This window comes from Bubalus kerabau, chromosome 8 (genome assembly GCF_029407905.1).
Source record: "Bubalus kerabau isolate K-KA32 ecotype Philippines breed swamp buffalo chromosome 8, PCC_UOA_SB_1v2, whole genome shotgun sequence".
Classification (NCBI taxonomy): Eukaryota; Metazoa; Chordata; class Mammalia; order Artiodactyla; family Bovidae; genus Bubalus; species Bubalus kerabau.
Window position 1 is genome coordinate 96,045,142 of NC_073631.1, and position 23,271 is coordinate 96,068,412.

Here is a 23,271-nt window from a genome sequence, read left to right on the forward strand (position 1 = left end):
TCTGGAGGCTGCCGTCGTGGAGGACAGCGGCGGGGAGCGGAGCCGCTTCCGGCTGGGCGGGGCTTGCGCGCCAGAGCTAAGCCGGTGGGAGAGCGGTGGCAGCGGCAGCCTGGGCTGCGGGTGCGACGGAGAGAGGTAGGTACCACGGTACACAATTCCTCTGCCGCCGCCGTCTCCTTTTTCACTTTCTTTCTGTCTTCTGGGCCTCGCTCCCGGCGCGGCAGGGCTTCTTTGGCTCAGGGTCCCCGTTTTTGCCCTGTTGTGGTTCTGGGGCCTGAGACTGCTCGTGACTGCCCGGCCCTCGGCGTGCAGCCTGGATTAGAGGCCGCAGCTCGCCTTCCCGCGCGCTCTGGGAAGGGGCCTGGGTCCCTGAGAGCTCCGGCTCCCCGCTCTGCGTCCTGTGGGGGGTACTGTTTGGTTCTTGGCTTGCCACGTCCTCTGGCCGTGGGCCCCGCCAGTCACGAGGTCCCTCATCCTAAAGGGTCACGCTTGTTTGTCTCCTGAAGGTCGGAGGGCAGTCAGATAGCGTTATTGTTACAGCTCCCTGCCACTTCCCACGCTTGGGCCTGCTTGTGTCCGCCAGCTCCGCCCCAAGGCCACATCCCGAGAGGACATCTGCATCTGCCAAGAAAGTCGTGTTCGCTGACTTGGAGGGTGTAGAAACGAGGGGGGAAGAAAGCATACAGACCCTATGTGATTTTTTTTTAAAGTTGTTTATAATTTTAAAGAAAAGAATATCTCTAGCATGTTTGGCTGCATGCCTCGGTCAGCGACGGAAAATAGTTTTAAAAAACTCCAATAAGGAACTGTATTATTACATGGTTTCGTTGCTTTTAGCCCCAGATCCTAGTTCTGATTTTTAGCATGCTGAGTTCATAAGTAAACTTAATTCCCTGCAGCTGCCCTGATCGAGTCCAGTGATTTTCAATTCTGAAAGCTGCTTTTGCTTCAAGGCAAAAAGCTCCGTGGATCCCCTGCTAAAACTTTAGTAGGAGTTTTGATCTGAAGTCCTAAGTGTATAAAGTCCTAGAATAATGTCCTTGAGAATTGAATTGCAGTCACTTCCTGGCATGAACCATAAAATAAGCATGAGTTGGAAATAAGGTTTCTTATGGTTTGTTTTTGTAGCTTAGAGGTAGAGAACCATAGGATTTCTGATAACTTATATTTTTGCTATAGAATGGAGCTTGACACAAGGCACATGCACGTTTGACCTTATTCGGTAGATTTAGTTAACCAAGGACCAAACGATGGTCATCGTTGAATTTATGTATATCTAGTACTATTGCGGCTCCACAGATAACCTGTAAATTGTATTTGTGTGGAGAGAAGATGAGTTTGTTTATCTTGGCCTAAATCTGAGATTTACAGGGATTCAGGGGTATCCAACAGGACTGTTTTGAGAATCACTAGGAGAAACACAAGCTAACAAAGATGCATCGAGTATGCCTGAATGGCTAGTAAACTTATAATCATCACTGTTAATGTAATCACTTGCCTGCATTTATCCAGTGATGTGTCAAAAGATACTCAGGGCATTTTCTGTACAGTGCATCAGTACGAGAGATCCGTTCATTGATTTTAACACACGTTTTCCTCTGTGTGTGGCACATTAATGATTGTGCCAGGGGTGTTGGAAGCACAGAGGTGTAGCCAGGAATAGCCATTGGAGATGCTTACTAGGCCATAAAGTCCTAGTTCCAGTCTTTCTATGAACTCTTAAATATGGCTGCTGTTGATGTTGTAATTTATGTATTAGAGTTAAGACAGCTGAAATAGCACTTTTTTTGTTGCTGGCTGATGACCAGATCCAGTAAGGGGAATTGGGGGATGGGGAGCACTGGTGGCAGGCAGGAGCTATATTGCTGCCAAGTACAGTCCAACTAATGCAATAAAATGTGTTAGTATACAAAAAGCACAAGAGACAGTGTTAGCGATTACGATGATGGATGCTCAGTCAGTCATGTCTGACTCTTTTCAACTCTATGGGCTGTATCTCACCAGGCTCCTCTGTCCTTGGAATTTTCCACTCAAGGATTCTAGAGTGGGTTGCCCTTTGCTTCTGCAAGGGATCTTCCCGACCCAGGGATCAAACCAGCAACTTGTGCATCAGCAGGCAGATTCTTCACTACTGAGCCACAAGGAAGTCCATTAGGGATTACAGATGAGTATTAATTTATATTTAGCTGAGATCCCTGCCTTCCTAAAGTACATCTATAGAGGAGCTAAGGAGACAACTTAAGATAACCTATGATCATTATTGTGGAGTGGTACAAACAAGTTCTATAAAGTTCTTTAGAGGAATATATACAGACCACTTGCAGCTGGAGTGATCATAGTAGATAGGTCTTTTCATCTAGGATTTTAAATTGTTTATTTACATTTGGCACTAAAGGAAGGTTGAGCTAAAATAACTACCAAATTCCCAAGAATTTTGTGCGTGTTACATATGCACAGCAAAATTGCAACTAGAAACCAAATCTCTTGCCCCTACATTTTACATAGCTTTCCTTTGGCAGTTAATAATTTATTGAAGTTTCACCAGCCAAAAGGAAACCTTCATTCTCCCAGGGTTTCTCGAATTTATTTCCTAAGGAAATTTTTTTTTACTCTTTAGCAAGAAAAATTTTAAGTTTGCGCTGGGTTGCTTTGGTTATAGAATTAATGAAACCTAAGTAGTAGCCATTTCGAAGCTTTTCTCCTACAGCCAAATTTTGCACTTTTATATACTTGGCTAGCTTATAAAGGTATACCCTCAGTCACACAAATGATTTAATTAGAATGTATTAATGAACAGTTCCATTGATTGCTAGAGAAACGCCGAATAAATGGTTTGTCATTATTACAACTCTCATCAAATCATGAAGGGTGATGTTATTACCTTAGTATGATCCATTGGTGGTACTAAAGTCTGGAAGTGAAGAATGTCAGGTAGATCCCCAGGTGGCTTTAATTCCTAGACCTTATAACAAGAACTTGAGTATTGTTAAATTGCTATCAGACTCTTGCCCTCAATTCCCAATTGAGGTAGACAGTTAAGCATTGAGATTCCTCTTTTGCTGCAGTATAGGAGAAGGAAATGGCAACCCACTCCAGTGTTCTTGCCTGGAGAATCCCAGGGATGGGGGAGCCTGGTGGGCTGCAGTCTCTGGGGTCGCACAGAGTCGGACACGACTGAAGCGACTTAGCAGCAGCAGAGGAATGCCTCCCCGCCCCCCGCCCCCGAATATCCAACTCACAGAACTGGCATTTTACCACCACGCCCGTTTCTCCCACTGTTAACACTGAGCAGTGGGTCTTTGGTCAACTAGAATAACTGTGGGGTCACTCATTGTTAATGTTCTTGAGAAGCTGAATTTAATCCAGACCTCTAAATTTCCCTGAATCAACTTTTAACTGTTCTGTGACCAGTGCATTTTTATTAAAAATGATTGGGAAGGAAAGGAGAAATGGCAAGAATTTAAAGCTTTCAAGAAAATTTTTGAATGGGTAAAACTGATTCGTAAGGCTATCATTGTTACTGAAAGAAATTCAAGTTTATGCTATTACCTCTCTCTCCTTATAAATTTACTGGAACAATTCATGAAAATAACTTTGTAGGAAACCATTATGGCTGACATAGTGCAAAAATATGGTAGTAACTTGATACATTTTCTGTTCTAGCCCTTTATTTATGTCTCTAACATGGCACAATGAAATAGAAATATAATATAAGCCACATATGTAATCTTAAACTTACAGATGAGGGACTTCCCTGGTGGTCCAGTGATTAAGATTCTGCACTTCCACTGCCAGGGGGCATGAGTTCAGTCCCCAGTCAGATTCCTGCTGGTTGGGGGGGGTGGGGGGGATTTTTTTTTTATCAAGTGAATATTTAAAACAAGGGGCTTCCCAGGTGGCACACTGGTAAAGAATCTGCCTGCCAATGCAAGAGATGTGGGTTCCATCCCTGGGTTGGAAAGATTCCACTGGAGGAGGAAATGGTAACTCACTCCAGTGTTGCTGCCTGGAAAATCCCGTGGACAGAGGAGCCTGGTGGGCTACAGTCCCCAGGGTCACAAAGAGTCAGACATGACTCAGCGACTGAACAACATTTATTAATAAAGCATGTGAAATTAATTTTAATAATCCAGTACATACAAAAGTACCATTCTTTTATCATAAAGTGTAACATACCACATCCTTAATTCACACTGGCCATGTTTCAGGTGTTTGGTAGCCACATGCAGCTCTCATCCTGGACAGTGCAGGTCTAGTTTTCTGGTTTTGTTTTTCTTTTAAGAAAAAATATTAAATGTAGTCAGACATAGCAACTGAACAGTATCAACAATTAAATGTTACTCTTTGTGAGGGAGGGGCAGAATTTGAATGAGAGAAACTTATAAGTCACTTGAAAAATGGAAGTGGGAAGATGTATTTTTCACAACCATTGATTTACCTTTAGATCATGTGCTACAAGTCCTTTCTCAAAAAAGAAAAAACAAAAATCTCAAACAACCTAACCTACCACCTAAGATAAATTAGAAGAAAAAAACAAAAGCTAAAGTCAGCAAAGAAAGAGTTAGTCACTCTGTCGTATCTGACTCTCTGCGACCGCGTGGTCTGTCCTTGGGATTCTCCAGGCAAGTATACTGAAGTGGATTGCCATTCTCTTCTCCAGGGGATCTTCCCTGACCCAGGGATCGAACCTGTGTCTCCCACATTGCAAGCAGATGCTTCTTTACCATCTGAGCTACCAGGGAGGATGGGTAAAGTCAGCAAAAGGAAGGATATAATAAAGATCAGAGGCAATAGAGATTTTAAAATAGAAAAAACCAAAAGCCTTTTTTTCCCCTATTCTTTGAAAGCGTAGACAAAATTGATAAACCTCTGGTCAGGCCCCATCTAGATCATGCGGTAAAAAGCCATATAAGCAAGCTATCGTGATGGAGAAAGAAAAGGGTCTGTTAGCTTTGTATTACTTGGTTTCAGTTTGGTTGAAAAGGGAAAGATGCTTCAGAAATAACTGTGCTGATGTAGTTCTTCAGGAGCCTTGTATAAGTTGTTCTATACTTTTCTCACATCTTTCCACGTTATATGTCCTTTGTCTTGGGAGATACCCTTTGTTTCTAATGGACATTTTTATATGTATGGATTTAAATAAATTTGGTAGCCTTTTTTAGTGTCTGTATTCATAAAACAAGAGCCCTTTTGTTAAAGTTTCTAACAGCCAAGGGGGCTTCCCAGGTGGCACTAGTGGTAACAAACCCACCTGCCAATGCAGGAGACGGAAGAGACACAGGTCAATCTCTGATTTGGGAAGATCCCCTGGAGGAGGAAATGGCAACCCATTCTATTATTCTTGCCTGGAAAATTCCATGGACAGAGGAGCCTGGTGGGCTATAGTCCATGAGAGTCAAACACTACTGGCAGAGTCAAACTTTACTAAGCACAAGCACGAACAGCCAGGAGTTGATACACGTGGGCACAAAAAGTATATTTTTAAATATCTGCTAAAGTACAGATTTTTCATTGCCACTGCAGAGAGATGAAAGTGAAACCATTGCTTTGTCTGGTAGGTAGTCCTTGGTGATGTTTTTAGGCACTTTCATCAGTAGTCAGTAGAAACCTAGATTGCAGGGAGACAGTAGGTGGTGTGGAAACAGAGACGAGTTCCTGGGTATCATGTGGGTGAAGTAATAGTGTGGTCTGAGAAAGACTGATTTTGGATTATGAAGTCCTGAGAAGTATTGATTGACAGAATGAAGGAACCTGTAGAGGGGCAGGATTGAGTTTAATTGTGAAGGGAAAGGATAGAGAGATGGATAAATGATAAAGCTGAATCACTTGGCTTTTACGCTGACATTCTTCTTTTATCACTGTATCAAGATGTTAAGTCTCAATCCTAAATGTAGTTTTCCTTCTAAATCACAATGAGTCAATCTGTTACATTTCTGTATATTACACGGTATCAAAACTTTACACAGTATCCCTCCCAGGCCTTGATAGTGTTCCCAGGTTTAAGCATTAATTATATTATAACAATGGCGGTTTGCAAAAGCTTTCAGGGTATTATGCAAGAGTTGGTAGGCTATTATTCTGGGGATGTAATTAGTCATTTATAAAATTTTCCTAAATGTGAGGTCACCTTGTTAATAGGCATGAGGAAGATACTGTTGCTATGACTCTTGATTTTTACTTGATTCTGTAAGCCTTTAACATCATAGATATCATTTGAATATGTCACAGAATAACAGCATAAAACTCATTCCTTATCTCTAAAGAATTTTATTTAAAGAATTATTTGTAGTTTGCAGTGAAAGTTTCATTTTGTCCTAAAATAAAGAGATACTCACTGTGACATTTGAGAGAGCCACTAAATCTAATTTTCTCTCTACTCTTCCACTGATCTGATTGATTAGTTCAATTATTGAAGTAGCCTGGAGTGTTTTTCTCCTTGGGCAGTGTTATTTTACTTAAAAAATAGCATTTGTATCTTAAGAATAAATATATGTTTTTTTCCTTAAGAATAAATATGTCTCCTTTTCCAGTCGGGAGAAGTGGCTTGAAAATGTATGCTACCTAACGATGAAATTAATGTTTATCATATTGTTTAAAAAGTACGCACAAAAAGGTAATGTACTCATTTAGAAAAAGGAAGATAGCACAACAGAGTACAGCATTAAAGTTCAGTCCATCCCAGCCTCACCACCCCACCCCCATCTCTTCTTCAGCCTAGGGCGTTGTTGCTATTTATAGATAGATGTTTATCCTTCCACACCATTTTCATGCATATGTGTTATATTTTACGCAAATATAAGCGACCTGGAGAGGTTAGTTGATTTTTGCTTTTTATATAAATGAGATCTTGACATTGTTTTGCAACATGCTTTTGTTGTTTTCATAGACTTTTCTGGAATGTAACAGTCACTTATATCTACTTTGTGGTGGTAGTGGTGGTTTAATACGTATTTACTAATTCTTTGATTTAGTTCATTTTTCATTTTTTAATCATAAAATATCATCATTGATTAAAGCATCTTTGTATATGAGTTTGGGTGTTTTGATGGAATAGCATGAAAAAGAACATTGATAAGCTTTCAGAAGCATGTGCATGCATGCACGCTCAGTCACGTCCCCTCTATGTCCACAGGTTCGTTTTCTGTGTCTGCATAAAGGGAGACTACTTACAAGATGGATGTTCCTTGTAATTCCTTGTTCCTATAATTCCTTGTCAGCCTACAATCAGATGAAGGAGAGTGGTGAAAATTTCTCAGAGTAAAACTAGAAAGTCTCATATTCTAGCACACTTTTTTATGGGTTAAATAATTGTATTTAGGATAATGTCAAATTAATAATTTTACTGGGTCTGAGCTTTTAATTTCCTGTTGAATTATTAAGCATACTGACTGAACTGCCTTTCTTTTTTCTTTAAGATCTGGTTATCATGGACCTGCGACAGTTTCTTATGTGCCTGTCCCTGTGCACGGCCTTTGCCTTGAGCAAGCCCACAGAAAAGAAGGACCGAGTACATCATGAGCCTCAGCTCAGTGACAAGGTTCACAATGATGCTCAGAGTTTTGATTATGACCACGACGCCTTCTTGGGTGCCGAAGAAGCAAAAACCTTTGATCAGCTGACGCCAGAAGAGAGCAAGGAGAGACTTGGGTAAGGTGCCAGCTCTCGGGGGCTAGTTAGAATAATGACCTTTTGTTATAAATCAACTCATTCCTTTTTTCTCTTCTATCTCAGTCACCCAGTAAAGCTGTACCGAACTACATCTGCTGAAAGCTAACCATAGAATTGCTACCGCTAAAATTTAATCTCTTTCCTCATTTCTCCATTGAATTGGAGAAGTAAAAACTGAAAACAGTTTTTACCTCATTCTACAAAACAAAGTCATTTATGCATTAAAGTGCCAGATACTATAGGACTCGGCTTAAACCGCATCATCTTGATCCCAAAGGAACATTACATGGGGATTTTCTCAACACTGTTGCTTTTAATTTTTAAAAGCAGTCTGTGACCTCTTTGTTGTTGACCATGCCAAGTCTTTGAGTGGATAGTAAACTGCAAATTAGACCCCTGGACTGACTAATTTCTGTAGTTTATGATTTCCAAGGATGTCCTTCACCCTCTTTGGTTCATTCTCAGGTATTTGCTTAATTAAAAGCAAAACCAAATCAACCTTGGCTTTCAGAAGGTTGTATTAAGCTGTGATCTTATTATCAGAGTATGCGTTGCTCTTGCAGTAAACAGCTGGGCCATAGTCAGGTTCTGTGGCTCTCTCTGAAGGCATCTTTTTACCTAAATAGTTGATTTGGTAGAATTCCAGCTGATTATTTCTAACTGAGGGTCTGAGAATGTCTTTTTTAGTTCTTTCAAAGGCTTGCTTTTTAAGGAAATGCAGGTTAATTGGTGAACATTTTCTCCTCAATGAATAGTGACCATCTGTGTAGCTTTCTGAACTAAATTTAACAGAGTTGTCTGAAAAGTTATATCACATAGGAATTTCCAGAAATATTTTTCCCATGGATAGTGCTGTGATTAGAAGACATTATAGGGTTTGCTTTGAGTGGTACTTCAAAATAAATTTATTCTTTCAGTGAGTTATCTGCCAACTGAAGGATACAGTATTCTTAAACACTGACAGAAATAATCGAAAGATTTTGCCATGTAGAATGAGAAACTTTCCCAAAACACTGAAAATAGAGAAAACAAGTGCATCAGAGTCAGTCTTCTGTTAGGTTGTTTTTTGACTTTGAAGGGCTGTGCTCACTTTTAATCTCTTAACTGTGCTAACATTCCAAGCTGAAAATAGGGGTGCATGCGGGTGTTCTCAGTCGTCATGTCTTGCCTGTTAATAACATGCATGTCCAGCCTAGATTTTGGTCTGCACACGTCTCTGCAGAATTACTGTCAGATAACAGAGGGCCTTTAGGTTTGGTGGCGGTCGGTGTTCTGGCCCTGTGCAGGTATTGGGATTGCTCTGCTAACAGCCTTCAGTAGAGAAAAAAATGTTTCTTTTAGTCCTCAGTAAATATCAAAAGTTCAACACGTGCACAGACTCCATATTTGATAAGAATAAGATGGTTAAAATGATCTTTTTCATGGAATGTGTGAATGAACCAAGTCCGGTTTGCTTCTCCCACATGTGGAGATAATAACGAATAGCCCATTAATAAGGTGATGTACTGTTGAAAGCAAGAATTTCAGGTGAACTTTTTTTTCTATTAAAGTAGCTTACTATGGCATTTTTGAACATTGTTTGGTATGTGACTGTACACCAGAGGTTAGGTACGACAGTTTCCCCTTTCCATCTAGGCCTCCTATCTAGGAGGCCAGTGATTATTAGGAAATAAGAGCATTGTTTATACCTCTAGTTGCAAAAATTCACTACTATTTTTAAATCTTTAGTAATAATATCTAAAAAGCTACAGGAAGCACTTAAAAACAATTTTAACATCCAGGTTTTAGTGTCTTATGAATAATTAAATAGAACATTTTTTTCTTCTGTGTGTATTCTCAACCTTACCCCACCCTAAGCAGTCTAAATATACTTAATTTTCATTTATGTGTCCTTCACATGATGATTTATCCAATTTGAGGTGGTGGTCCTTAGTAAAGTTTTCACTTATTTTGATATCGAAATGAAGTAGAGCGGTTCATCATCCTTTTTTGGGGTCACAGGCCCAATCCCTTTGGCAGTCTGATGAAAGCTAAAGTAAAGTGCAAGTATATGAATATATGTAAAATTTTGCGTGCTGAAAATTTCTGGAATATTTTGAACCGTCCTGGAATCCTTTTATTGACCCAGGTTCTTAAAAAGCCAAAGGATTTGGCTTTATGCCTTTTTGAAATGTAGAGGCATATGTCACCTCTTAGAAATGACATAATATCCACTTAAGTGCATTGTGTCTGTCCTAGAGTAAATGCTTATTTAGTGGCATCATGCATTTGTAGTGTTCTCCAGTGTCATAGAAATACAATACCATTAGCTTTATAAATTAACATGGGCTTTTAAAGATCAGAGTTTAGAGCTTCATGCCAAAAATAGGCTGTGTCCACTTCCAGTGTACTTTGACAACTGCCTGTAGGCTGGATAACTAGAAAGATAAGGATAGCTTTTTTATTTTTAAATAGTTGTGTGGTTATTTTTACTATTGTTTTTAAGATATGTGACAGATGATATGTGGACCACAAAGTGAAAAATATTTGACTTTTTCAGAAAAAGTTTGCTAACGTCTGAATTGAACCATTTGGGATATTTCTGTTGGGATGAATAGAATAGCATTCAGCCAACTTCATTAGGAAAAGCCCATCTTAAAGAGTCATGCCTTTTTTATCTTAGTGATGCTTCTCTTTAGGCTATTAATAATAGTTTAAAATTTCCTTTTGGGAATAAGTACCTTGCCTTTTTTCTTAATAGGACAGTGGAACTCTTGGTAGCCAATGCCTTTCAGACACAAACTGGATTCCATTATAGATAATGTAGAGGTTTTTGAACAGGTAAAACTTAATCTGTTGGGGCTTCCCTGGCGGTCCAATGGTTAAGATGCTGCACTCCAGTGCAGGGGGCATAGGTTCTATTCCTGGTCAGGGAACTCAGATCTCTCGTACTGCACAGCACAGCCCCCCAAAGAGTAAGAAAAGCTAATTTATTAATATTGTTAAGATTCTACAGATTCAAGTTGCAAAAAATTTTTTGTCCCATGTCCATGTAGATACAGAAGGGTATTTGAGGTGACTTCTTACTATTTTAGGGGACTTCCCTGGTAGCTCAAACCATAGTCTGCCTGCAATGCAGGAGACCCAGGTTCGCTCCCTGGGTAGGGAAGATCCCCTGGAGAAGGGAATGCCAATCCACTCCAGTATTCTTGCCTGGAGAATCCCATGGACGGAGAAGACTGGCAAGCTACAGTCCATGGGGTTGCAATGAGTCAGACACAACTCAGCGACTAACACTTACTTACTGTTTTACCTTTTTAAAAAAATATTTTAGAGTAAAAACTATAAGATTCTTTGAAGGAAAATGCTTGTTAATTACAGGATTTAAGTAATAGACAATCGTGGCTAACAGCATATCAATCAATATTGAGGTGAATTTGTGTCACTTATATTCTCTGATTCTAATCACTTTCCAATGTTGTATTCATAAGAATACAGACTGGGAAATGACAGTCTTTTTCAGTCCTGCAAATAATAGAGCATAGGGGTATGCCAAGATTTCAGTTCCAATAGAAGTTTTTTTTTTAAGAATAGAAAAATTATTTATTAATTCTTGACCCTTGAATTCTTTCTAAAGTATTCCATGTGATGAAATAAGTGTGCATAATGGACTTCTACTGTGTCACTTCCATTAGAAGTTTTGATTTAAAGTTCTTGTGACTTGAGCCTCCCTACAAAGGGCCAAGGGGTGTTTACATGATCTTTTCCTGGCTCTCTTAAAGAATGTAGTCAGTGACTATTACTGCTCTTAGGCCATTAAATAATTGGTGTGTAAAATTGTAAAAAAAAAAAAAAGTTTTTGTGACTTTACATAAGCAGTCTTAGCTTCTATAAGTAAGCAATTGCATCTTTTAACAGAAGTTTTCATATCATGCACATATTTTGAAATCCTTAAATAAGTCTTTTTAAAATGTCTGTTATTAATATGACAGTGCTGGAAGAAAGGCTTATGAAGAGCAAAGTATATTCATTCTTTAGCCTTGTAGTTTGGTTTATCATCTGCACCCTAACCCTCTCAGCTTATTAACATTCTCATAATCAAGGATGTATGTTCTTACCACATTACTTCTTCAGAGCTCTCTGTTTTTGTGGTTATATGTAAAAATCCAATTCAATATAGTGTATAATAACTGCTGGCCCCCCTTTTTTTTATGTATAAGCATGCTTATGTCTCTGTACCTATTTTGGGGTTTAAAAGAAAAATCTTGACTTTAGGTATAACTGATCCTGGAACTTTTTTGATATCTTTATATTTTTAGCAAAAGTGTTTTGGTTTAAAAAAAAAAAAAAACTGAATTTTTAAAAAAATCTGGTTACAGTTTTTGAATTTTTAGAAAACCAAGTCAGTGGTTGTGATTATTTACCCAGAAATAGAGATTCTCCTAAGAGCAATAAAGAAAAAATATAAAAATTTGCATGTTGTTTGATGCTAAGAGTGAAGAACCCAGATAGGAAAGGATATTCACTCCAAAATTCTGACCACTGGCTGAAGCCTACCTCTAAAGGGATAGTCCATAGTTTGCTTTTGGTTCCAAGTACACCAGCCATGGACTGTGCTTGTCTTATCTGGATGACTCATTTCAGACCAGCAACAGGCACTCAAGAGAAAAATTTTCAGTTGCCCATCTGGCAGTTTTGTTTTGGAGACAATTTTTATTTCCATCCTTTAGCCCTGGGCAACACCCGTGGCCACAGCACACATCTGGCTAAGTCCAGAGCCTTGTGTCCTTTTAACCTCTTGCTGGATTTCTCTGCATTTTCTACAGAAAGATTGTAAGTAAAATAGATGGCGACAAGGACGGGTTTGTCACTGTGGATGAGCTCAAAGACTGGATTAAATTTGCACAAAAGCGCTGGATTTACGAGGACGTAGAGCGGCAGTGGAAGGGGCATGACCTCAATGAGGACGGCCTCGTTTCCTGGGAGGAGTATAAAAATGCCACCTACGGCTACGTTTTAGGTAGGTCCCTACTCTCTGGGGGAAAAAGCCTTGTGGAGCCGGCACCTTGAAACGTAACTGTTTTGTCTTGTAGAATGATTGTAGATAAAATAGACGCGGATAAAGATGGGTTTGTGACGGAGGGGGAGCTGAAATCCTGGATTAAGCACGCCCAGAAGAAATACATATATGACAATGTTGAAAACCAATGGCAGGAGTTTGATTTGAATCAAGACGGCTTAATCTCCTGGGATGAGTACAGAAACGTGACTTATGGCACTTACCTGGGTAAGGGGCAAGGTGTCAGCCTGGTGGAGACCATGGTCTTGAGTCAAAGAAACAAATGGGTCAAGCAGTGAAGGAAAGGAAGAAATTACACTTATCTTAGATAGTTTGATGCTGTGCTGATTCTCCTTCACTTTATTAATTTTGAATTTGTATATTATTTATTTTTTAAAATTTGTTTTATTTTGGTTTTCTAAGGTCTGACATCTTTTACATCTTTTAGCATTTCAGATATATTTTCCCATTTTTTTCTAGCTGTCATCCCTAAAATAGACCATTTTTGGAGTAAATTCTTGTTCAAAAGGCTGCATTGTACCAACAATGCAAAGCAGGAGGCTGAGATGTCTCTTGACACGGTCACATTAAAGCGTTGGACCTGAAATTTAAAACAAATTAGATTTCTTTGTAACTGGTGAGAATAGGAGGAAAATTACTCTCTTCCCTTGCTAAAATAAAGATCAAGTCTAATGGCATTCCTTGATGAAATTTAACTATTTCAATATGTCTGCTTACTGAAGTTTAGAAATGAGTATTTCCCATTTGTTTTCTCTGACACATGAGTTTATTAGCCTGCTTTGCAAATGCTTCGAGGCAAATCAATGTGACTTTGATTGCTTTTTGTTGTTTTGGTAGCTTGTATGCTTAGGCCACCTGTTAGTAATTTTCTTTTACTTATTCCACTTGCCTGCTATTAAATGCTAGGTGGCGATCTTACCAAGTTGATGACTTAGGGTGTTTTTGTTAGTGATATTCCTCTTTTGTACGTGGTCACAGTTTGAGATTAAACAAGAATGTATAAATGTTACTTCTTGCATTTTTATTCTGGAAATTAAATAAATTTCTGGGTGAAAGCAGGCGTTCTCCATCACTGACTAACAGGCAATGACTGTATGATGGTCTGTTTCCCCCATTGGATAACCAGCTGTCCGTGTTAATTACAGGACTGCATGCATTTCTGGTGAACAGATTTTTATTTCTGTGTGGGGCTTGTTCTCATTCCTGAGACAAGAGTGGCCACCTCTCTCATGCTTGACACTTAGCCAAGAACCAAACATATCCTCCTCCCAATTAAGAACACATGTATTAAAAAGTCAGTGCAGATAGAGAGACAACCATGCTTCTTGCTCTCTGGCTGAGACCCAGAGCTTCCTGATGTGTTTGGGATTAATTATAAATACAAAGTACTGGGTAGGCAATTGGTTATCTCAACAGAATGATGTGTTACTAAATCTCAGCTCAGACCTAGGCACTCACTGTCCAGAAGGAGTTTTAAACTCTTTTTATGATTATGTGCATACAAATCTGTTGAGAGCTTTGTTACCTCACAGGGCCAATGATTCAATGTAATGAGTATTTCTCCTGACTTGAGACTCTGCATAAGCTGAAGCACTGGCTGGAGAAACAATGTCTTTATAAGGCATCTTTCCCTGGCGGCCTGGGGGTGGACAGTGCTGGGGTAAGGAGGCGCCTTCCAAAAGTGCTGAGGAGTTTTTTGTGAAAATGTGTTCTTGACTCAGTTGAGTTAAGGTAGAAATCATCTTAGCTTCTAATTAGGGTGTGTCTTAATATCTGCTTTCCACAAAAGGAACATTAACCCCGTCTCTGCCACAAGTAAAATATGAGATGCTAAGATCTGCCCTGCCTATACCAAAACCAAAACTAGATCACGAGCCTACCCTTCACTGTGTGCAAGCCAGCTGGCCCAGTAAACCGATGCTTAGGACAGATAGGGCACTCTGAGCAGTGATGATAGGCATGCGAGTTTAGTCATTAAATACAATTCTGTAGCTTTCTTCTTCATTCTCATATATGTGTGTGTGATCCTAGTCACCAAGTTTTACCTAAGGAAAGAGGGCTCTCAGCTAAGAATCTACTCTTAACATGTAAGTTCTGTTATCTTATTTATGTTACATAGTTTGTACTGATTATTTGTTTAGAAGAAATGACTTAGTATCTGAGTGAGGTAGTATTTTCCTTAAATTCTCAGTCTCTAATCTATTATGGCTTTGAGTATACACATAGGGTCCCCAAAGCCCCAGTTTAATCAGTAAACTGTCTTACAGAATTTTGACCTCATCAAAGAATGAAGCTTCAAGTCGCTTAACTCAAAATAGAGCAATAGTTTATTGTTGTTGTTTTTGCTGTACTTAAAGTATGGAAAGACTGAACTACAATGTCACAAGTCAGTAGTGTAGTGTTAGTAAGGGGCCCTGTGGGTTGGTTGGTTTGTTAATAAAAACTAGTGCTATATCTTTTTTTATTTGATCAATATGTTTTGGGAACAATCATTTCTTACCTTTAATGTGGTGTCTTTTACTTTTCAAAATATCTTCACGTGTTATCTTATTTTGGTCCATATAGCAGCTCAGATTGAAAAGTTGTTTTGTTTTTCCCCCTTTTTTGCCATGAACTCCTTCACATTTTTTCAATTTGAAGTTCATTTTTCTAGATTCTTAGGAAATGAAGTGAAAGTCGCTCCGTTGTGTCCGACTCTTTGCGACCCCAAGGACTACACAGTCCGTGGAATTCTCCAGGCCAGAATACTGGCATGTGTAGCCTTTACCTTCTCCAGGGCATCTTCCCAACCCAGGAATCGAACCCAGGTCTCCCGCATTGCAGGCAGATTCTTTACCAGCTGAGCCACAATAACTATTGCTTGTGCAGTTCAGCATCCTAACAGATGGGTCCAAATTCAATTTGGTTGTAATCTAATATTTATCTTCTGTAACAGATTTATTGAAGTATAACTGACATATAATTTATTGCACTGCACATATTTAAAATGCACAACTGATGAGTTTTGCCATATTTGTATGCATCAGTGAGCCCCTCACTGTAATTAAATATTTCCATCACCTCCAAAAGCTTCCTTGTGTCCCTTTATAGTCCTCACCTTCCTTGTGCCCTGTCCATGGCATCCACTGATCTGTTTTCTGTAACTTGATTTGTTTGCATTTTCTAGAATTTTATAAAAATGGAGGAAGTGGGGGTAGTGAACAGAACTTGTATCTCATGGTATATTTCTGAATTGACCAAAGAAACTAAAATGTGACCTTTCAGAGTAGTGCTGTTCTGGTATTGAATCCAAATGGCCTGTAATGGGGTAGAAGGCCTTTGATATCTGGCTTCTTAATGAGAGCCTAATGTTTAATAAATGTTTAAATAATGTTTCCTAAACATAGCAATAGTTAACATGTATTAAAAGCCAGCTCTGTGCCAAGCAGTGTTCGAGGCACTTAACTTTTATTTATTTGCTTATTTAACCTCGTAACAATCCTGTGAGGCCAACGCTGTTACTGTCTATATTCTACAGATGAGTAAATTGAAGCACAGTTAAGTTACTTGTCCAAGGTCACATGGCTAAGAAGTAGTAGAGTTAGGATTCAAACCCAGACCATGTGGCTTTAGAGCCACCACTGCCCCTTGGATATAACTAGAAAACTGAAGCCCTCCAGCAGCCTTGATATCGATAACAGTGAAGCATTTATGTAACGGATCACATAGGCCAAGAGCCAGGGTTCCATGTTGAATTTACATTCAACTCAGACCTGACTTTGTAGTCTTTGATCACCAAAACTGAATGTCTTTAGACTGCTGTAGTTTTCCCTGAGTAACCAAGTTAATTCTTCCATGCTAGGTTTATTGTTCTTGGAAATTGATTTCCGTACATTTTCATGTTTTCTGGAAGTCTTTTAAGATTTGACCTAAATTTTTGTTTCCTAGATGATCCAGACCCTGATGATGGATTTAACTATAAACAGATGATGGTTAGAGATGAGCGGAGGTTTAAAATGGCAGACAAGGATGGAGACCTGATTGCCACAAAGGAGGAGTTCACAGCTTTTCTGCACCCTGAGGAGTATGACTACATGAAGGACATAGTAGTACAGGTGGGTGAGAGTGAGGATTCTCAATGGAAACTTTCTCCTTTTGTTGCTTACACTCTTTCCTATGGTTTAACCATACTTGAATAGATATACATTAACACATATATACGTGTGTGTTTAATGAAGCACAGTTACTTGTCCTAAATAATTGCCTGAACTAATTCATCCAAATACTAGATCTAATTATTCTCTTCTGTCTAGGAAACAATGGAAGATATAGATAAGAATGCTGATGGTTTCATTGATCTGGAGGAATATATTGGTAAGTCTGTTTCTAGTGTTTTTCTTAGAAGAAGCTGGGAAACTTTGGAAGATATGTTCACCAATAAAAACAATCTACTCCATGGGTCAACTCTTAGCACATCATTAACTCAGACCAGCATGGGAAATAGTGGGTCATGATAAAGTGTTGAGTAGCATTGGCCAATCAAAATGTGAATGTGAGCCCCAGATGTAATTTTAACTTTTCTATTAGCCACATCAAAAATAATGAAAAGAAACAGATGAAATTCACTTCAAAACTGTATTTTATTTAATCTAACATTCCAAAATACTATAATTTCCACATTATCAAGGGTTTTTTTTTTTTTTTTTTTTTCCACACAAGTCTTCAAAAGTTTTACACTGTAGCACATCTCAGTTTGGACTAGCCACGTTTCCTTTCCTCATAGCCTGTGGCTACACAGTATGGGACTAGCCAGGTTTCATTTCCTCAGCAGCCACGTAGTGAACTGCACTAAAATAGCGCATCCCAACTGCCCTGTGGAATTGGCACTGAGGAGTTGTAGGCAACCTAGACTGGTATTAGGCAACTAGGGAACAGAACAAAAGAGACCCTTGGGTGAATAAGCAACCAGGAGTTGTTGATTCCTCTTCGTCTTTCCTTTTCACTGTATTCTATTTGTAGTTTCTGTAGAAGTTTTCTAATTTGTTTCCTTTTGTCCTTTTTTTTTTTTTTTTTTGGCCATGCCATGCAGTTTGTGGGATCTTAGTTCCCCAACCACGGATCAAACCCCACCCTTGGTAGTGAAAATGTGGAGTCCTAACCACTGGACTGCCAGGGAATTCCGAGTTGTTTACTTTAGATGCTGTACGTTCAAGGCAGTTTCTCTCAAGTACAGCTTTTTTCTTTTTTTTCCCGCTATGCCGCTGCTGGCGTGTGGAATCATAGTTCCCCAATCAGGAATTGATGGAATCTGAACCACTGGACCACCAGGGAAGTCCCTAAAGTTATTTTTATTATCCTCAAAAATAATTTCAAGATTTTCCCATTGCTTTAAAAAAAAGGAGCTGCCTCTTACCAAGTAGTTGACCAAATTGTTTCACAGTTCATGTGATAGAAAGTAGCAAAAGACAATGCCCATCATTTTAAGAGATACATTGTAAAGTATATTTAGGCATTGATTGTAGACAGTTGGACTGTTTTACATTTACAGACACTTTTACATCTCAGATTTTCCTGAGGATTTACAACCACATCTTTCTAAAATCAGTGGTCAGGTTAATTAACTGCCTTGTAGTGAAATGGAACGCAGGGAACAGGTGTCTTACGAAAGTTGGTCTTTACCTTTCTTGACGCTAGTCATCTCCCTTTGTTTCTGCATTTTAAAAAATACTTATGGCTGTGCTGAGTCCTCTGCTGCACACAGGCCCTCTCTAGTTGCAGGGCCTGGGCTTCTCACTGTGGTGAGCTCTCCTCCCACTGCAGAGCACAGGCTCTAGGCAAGCGGGCTGCAGCAGTTTGGCTCTCAGGCTTAGTTCCCCCGTAGTAGCACGTGGAATCTTCCTGGTCCAGGGGCCAAACCCGTGTCCCCTGCATTGGTAGATGGACTCCTAACCACTGGACCACCTGAAAATCCCAGTTTCTGCCTTTTTTTAAAACAGTTCTTTTTGCAAGATCATCAGGAAAATGCTTTACTTCATAATATCTCTCCAACCTAAAATACCCTTATAACTTCCTGTGAGATTCCAAACTAATGAGTGAGGAAGAAAGGTCAGATCAGATTTGCATGGGGCAGGCTTTGAGAGAAGACACACCCATCTTATGTATGGATGTCTGTTCAAACAGGTGATATGTACAGCCACGATGGAAATGCTGATGAGCCAGAGTGGGTCAAGACGGAGAGAGAACAGTTTGTTGAGTTTCGAGATAAGAACCGTGATGGAAAGATGGATAAGGAAGAGACCAAAGACTGGATTCTCCCCTCAGATTATGACCATGCTGAGGCAGAAGCCAGGCACCTGGTCTATGAATCAGACCAAAACAAGGTAAGTCTGACTAGGCCCAAGCAGTCTAGCAATGGTCCAAGTCTGTCTCTAGGAGATTGCTTAAAAAATTCCTATTAATGTACATAGAGCATCTAAGGTTTTAATTAGTCTGAGTCTGTATGGAGCTGAAGTTGGCGACTGAAACTGACAGGGCAGCACTGGCTCTGTGCTCCCTCATTTTAGAAATCCCTTTGCCCAGTGTTCTTAGCACTGGCGGAATTTAGGCCTCAGCAAGAGCCTCTGGGTATAGCCTGTGCCCAGCGTGCCTCATCCGCTATCTTTGGAACCCCAAGAAATGTTCTTTGCCTTTTTGTTGTTATTTCCTTTGTTCTTTTACCTTTTACAGTCTCACTTTGCCTACTCAAAGCTGATTATTTCCTTCTTAAATTTTAACAAGTATGCTTGTTGTAGCTTATAAATCAGCTTTTCTCTATTATAATTCAGTTCAGTCTCTTAGTTGTGTCTGACTCTTTGCAACCCCATGGACTGCAGCACGCCAGGCTTCCCTGTCCATCATCAACTCCCAGAGCTTGCTCAAACTCATGTCCATCGAGTCAGTGATGCCATCCAACCATCTCATCCTCTGTCGTCTCCTCCTCCTGCCTTCAGTCTTTCCCAACATCAGGGTCTTTTCCAATGAGTCACTTCTTCATATCAGGTGGTCAAAGTATTGGAGCTTCAGCATCAGTCCTTGACCAATTATCTCAGAAGGCATTTGGTTCATTGAAACAGTGGTGTTACTACTGAGCCCTGTCACCTTTTTCAGAGAACGTTGTCCTTAGAGCAGACTGAAAATCCGTCTAAAGATGGGGGTTTTAGAGATGGGGGGTTTTAGAATTCTGAATGTTCTTTTATTTAGATTAATCTTTGGTTTTTATGTAGTTTCTTATCATTGAGCCTTTTTAAGGGTCAGTCTGTTTTGAGTTCTTGCTCAGTCTCTTCAGTAGCCAGGTGCTGAGACATGAGGAAAGGAAACTCATAGTCATCCCTTGGGAATCTGCCCTAGCTAATTCTTGAGATAAGATCTGGACCTCCATTAGGGGTTCTGTCTGGTATCTGATTGGTAGCTAGGGCATTTTGGTGAAGACGGCAATGGCACCCCACTCCAGTACTTTGCCTGGGAAATCCCATGGGCAGAGGAGCCTGGTAGGCTGCAGTCCATGGGGTAGCTAAGAGTCAGACATGACTGAGCGACTTCACTTTCACTTTTCACTTTCATGCATTGGAGAAGGAAATGGCAACCCACTCCAGTGTTCTTGCCTGGAGAATCCCAGGGACGGGGCAGCCTGGTGGGCTGCCATCTATGGGGTCACACAGAGTCAGACACGACTGAAGTGACTTAGCAGCAGCAGCAGCAGGGCATTTTGGAGTTGAAAACTATGCTTGATAGTAACAGATTTCATTGTCCCTGTTAGACAGTGACTTGATTCACTTTGAAGTATTTTTCCTGGCTCTTGTTAACTCTCTCTTACCCATATCTAGGAGGTGTCCCACATTTTGCTGAAAAGGGAGCATTTTCTCCCCAAGAAATAAACCCATACTGCTGGCATTGTCCTATTCAGCTGTATTATTTTCATCCTTTTAACCTTCTTGATAAGGAAATATATTAATTGCTCTTTTCTTCCGTGTGTGTGTGTTGGGGATGGGCCATGAGTACTGAGTTCACATTTAATTTAGTGGGAATTAGAATCTTAAATCTTGACAATTCTTAGATTCCCTATTATATGATAGCAGTGTTTCTAAATTTGAAATGGAAACATTTATTTCGCCTCAGTTCACTGTTCTTTCTGCTTTTAGGATGGCAAGCTTACCAAGGAGGAGATTGTTGACAAGTATGATTTATTTGTGGGCAGCCAGGCCACAGATTTTGGTGAGGCCTTAGTACGACATGATGAGTTCTGAGCTGCAGACAGAGGAACCCACATTTCTTCAAAATAATTTATTTTTACAGCTTCTGGTTTCACATGAAATTGCGCTACTGAGACTGTTATTACAAACTTTTTAAGACATGAAAAGTTATAACAGAAATGATCCCGTCCCCATTCCTCCTCCTCTCTGAGGGACAGGAGGGAAACCGTGCTTCTGAGGAACAACTCTAATTAGTACACTTGTGTTTGTAGATTTACACTTTGTATTATGTATAACATGTGTGTTTATTTTTGTATTTGTTCTCTGGTTGGGAGTCTGATATGAAGGATCAACATCCTCAACTCACACTTGTAGGCAAACATTAGCCCTTCACTCTTTCTCAACCCTTATCATGTAATTTTTTATAATTTTGACTTAAGTTTAAGCCTGAGATCAATAAGAAATGTTCAGGAGAGAGGAAAGGGAAGAAATATTCCTCACTATTTAGAGAGAGAACACTTAAACTTGCCTATTGATAAGTATATTTCATAAGTAGTAGGGGCCACATGTTTCATTCAATTGCTTCATGTCCAGGTCCTAGCATTATCTGGGCAAGGACAGATCCCTGTGCTATAAGAAAGCTTGAATCGACTTTATTTCATTCATCCTTTCCCCCCCCACCCCTTCCCTGTAAGACTAGCTGTTTGCTAATTTTGTCAAGCACAGCTGTGGTGGGAAAAGTTGGGGCCAGTGTCTTGAATATCAATCAAGTAGTGAGTGTGATCTCTTTACAGAGATATAAATAGAAACAGCTGGAAAACTAAAGAAAAAATCCAAGTGTTCTTAGGGCACATGCTTTTTTCTGGGTGTGCGTCTATTGAAGCGCTCAAGCCTGTCTTTATTCAATCAGTCAGTGCCCCATTCAGCTCCTATTTCCCCAGGTGTTCCAAGGAACTAATTTTGATTTCACTGCAGTCAAAATGTGCTCCTTTCCAATCATGTCATTGAAAGTGCCTTTAATGAGAGAAGCGGTCACTGAAGGAGGATTCTCTTAAGAAACCCTAAGATAAAAAGAAAGTAGACGAATTGGAACACCTTAAATGAAAGCTTAGAACCTCCTGTTGTGGTGGGGATTTTTTTCTTCCCTTTCTCTTTTGGACAGTGGTTCAATAGCAGTATTAGTTAGGGGCTTGGTTGCAGTGTTCTTACCTTGTGAGCTGATTGCTGAAAACCACATGCTGCTGAATTTACCAGGGATCCTCATACCTCAGAATGCTAACCACTTACTACCGGGCCTGTTTCTGTGTCAGCTGAGGAGGCTGAGCTAAGGCTCAGAGATGAGAGGGCTCTTTGGTTTGAGGACCGTCGCTCACCCTTCCTGCCTTAGACCCATCCCTCCCTATGTCCCCATCTCCCTGCTGCCAAAAAACGTTTATCATGGATCAACATTGTCAGTCCTTATCAAAGAGAGGGACATTGTAGAAAGAGCTGAAGAAACCACCTCTGTTCCCAACTCACCTATATTTTACATAACAAGAAACTGCCTTTTTTTTTGGTCCCTTTCATACACATGGACCTCTTTTGAGAAGAATTATGTATTCCAAGTTTTTAGCCCTCAGGTTACTAAGACAAATATATATATATATATATATAACCTTTATTATTTCATATATCTTTCTTGATAATACATTCAGGTGGTGCTGGGTGATTATTATAATCTGAACCTAGGTGTATCCTTTGGTCTTCCACAATCATGTTCAGGTGGGCTCCTTGGCCTGGTAAAAGGCCAGATATCACGTAACTTCACCCTGGCCTTTGCATTGAGCTCTTGAGAGTGGATACATTGTTTGAACCCCCATATAAGGAAATGGAAATTCTCTGCCTTCCAGATTCCCCATTTGAATTGTTAAGAAGACCGGGGATAATTAATAATGCCACCAACCCTGGCTTGGAGAGGGCACAGCGCAAATTGTATGGCAGGAGAGCCTCGCAGGTCACTAGGTACAGAGAACCCAGGCTTTATGTTAAAGTCATGCACCTAGAAAGCAAACCTCCATCTGCTAAGATAGCGACTTCTGGATGCTGGGTGCTCATCAATAAGCATTTGTACTCTAATCTCTTAATGACCCTCCTGGATTTTTTTTTTTTTTTTTTTTGGTTTAAATCAAGCCTGAGGCTGGTGAACAGTAGCTACACACCCACATTGTGTATTCTGTGAATGCTAGCTGTCTTGAATTTGGATACTGGTTATTATTTTTTATAGAGTGTAAACTAAGTTTTATATTCTATAATGCAAACAGGTACCTATCTGTTTCTAAATAAAACTGTTTACATTCA

The 23,271-nt window shown here is 39.8% G+C and overlaps 1 protein-coding gene across 2 annotated transcripts; it reads left to right on the plus strand.

The window, feature by feature from the left end:
* CALU (calumenin) lies at positions 1 to 23,271 on the plus strand. 2 transcript variants are annotated; one of them, XM_055590855.1, is made up of 7 exons: positions 1 to 135; positions 7,416 to 7,647; positions 12,474 to 12,667; positions 16,655 to 16,821; positions 17,020 to 17,080; positions 18,887 to 19,086; positions 20,884 to 23,271. In XM_055590855.1, exons 2-7 carry the CDS (start codon positions 7,427 to 7,429, stop codon positions 20,986 to 20,988), a joined length of 948 nt encoding a protein of 315 aa, XP_055446830.1. In that variant the 5' UTR covers positions 1 to 135; positions 7,416 to 7,426; the 3' UTR covers positions 20,989 to 23,271. The 2 variants fall into 2 exon arrangements, with proteins under 2 accessions (XP_055446830.1, XP_055446831.1); XM_055590856.1 differs by lacking the exon at positions 12,474 to 12,667 and adding an exon at positions 12,741 to 12,934.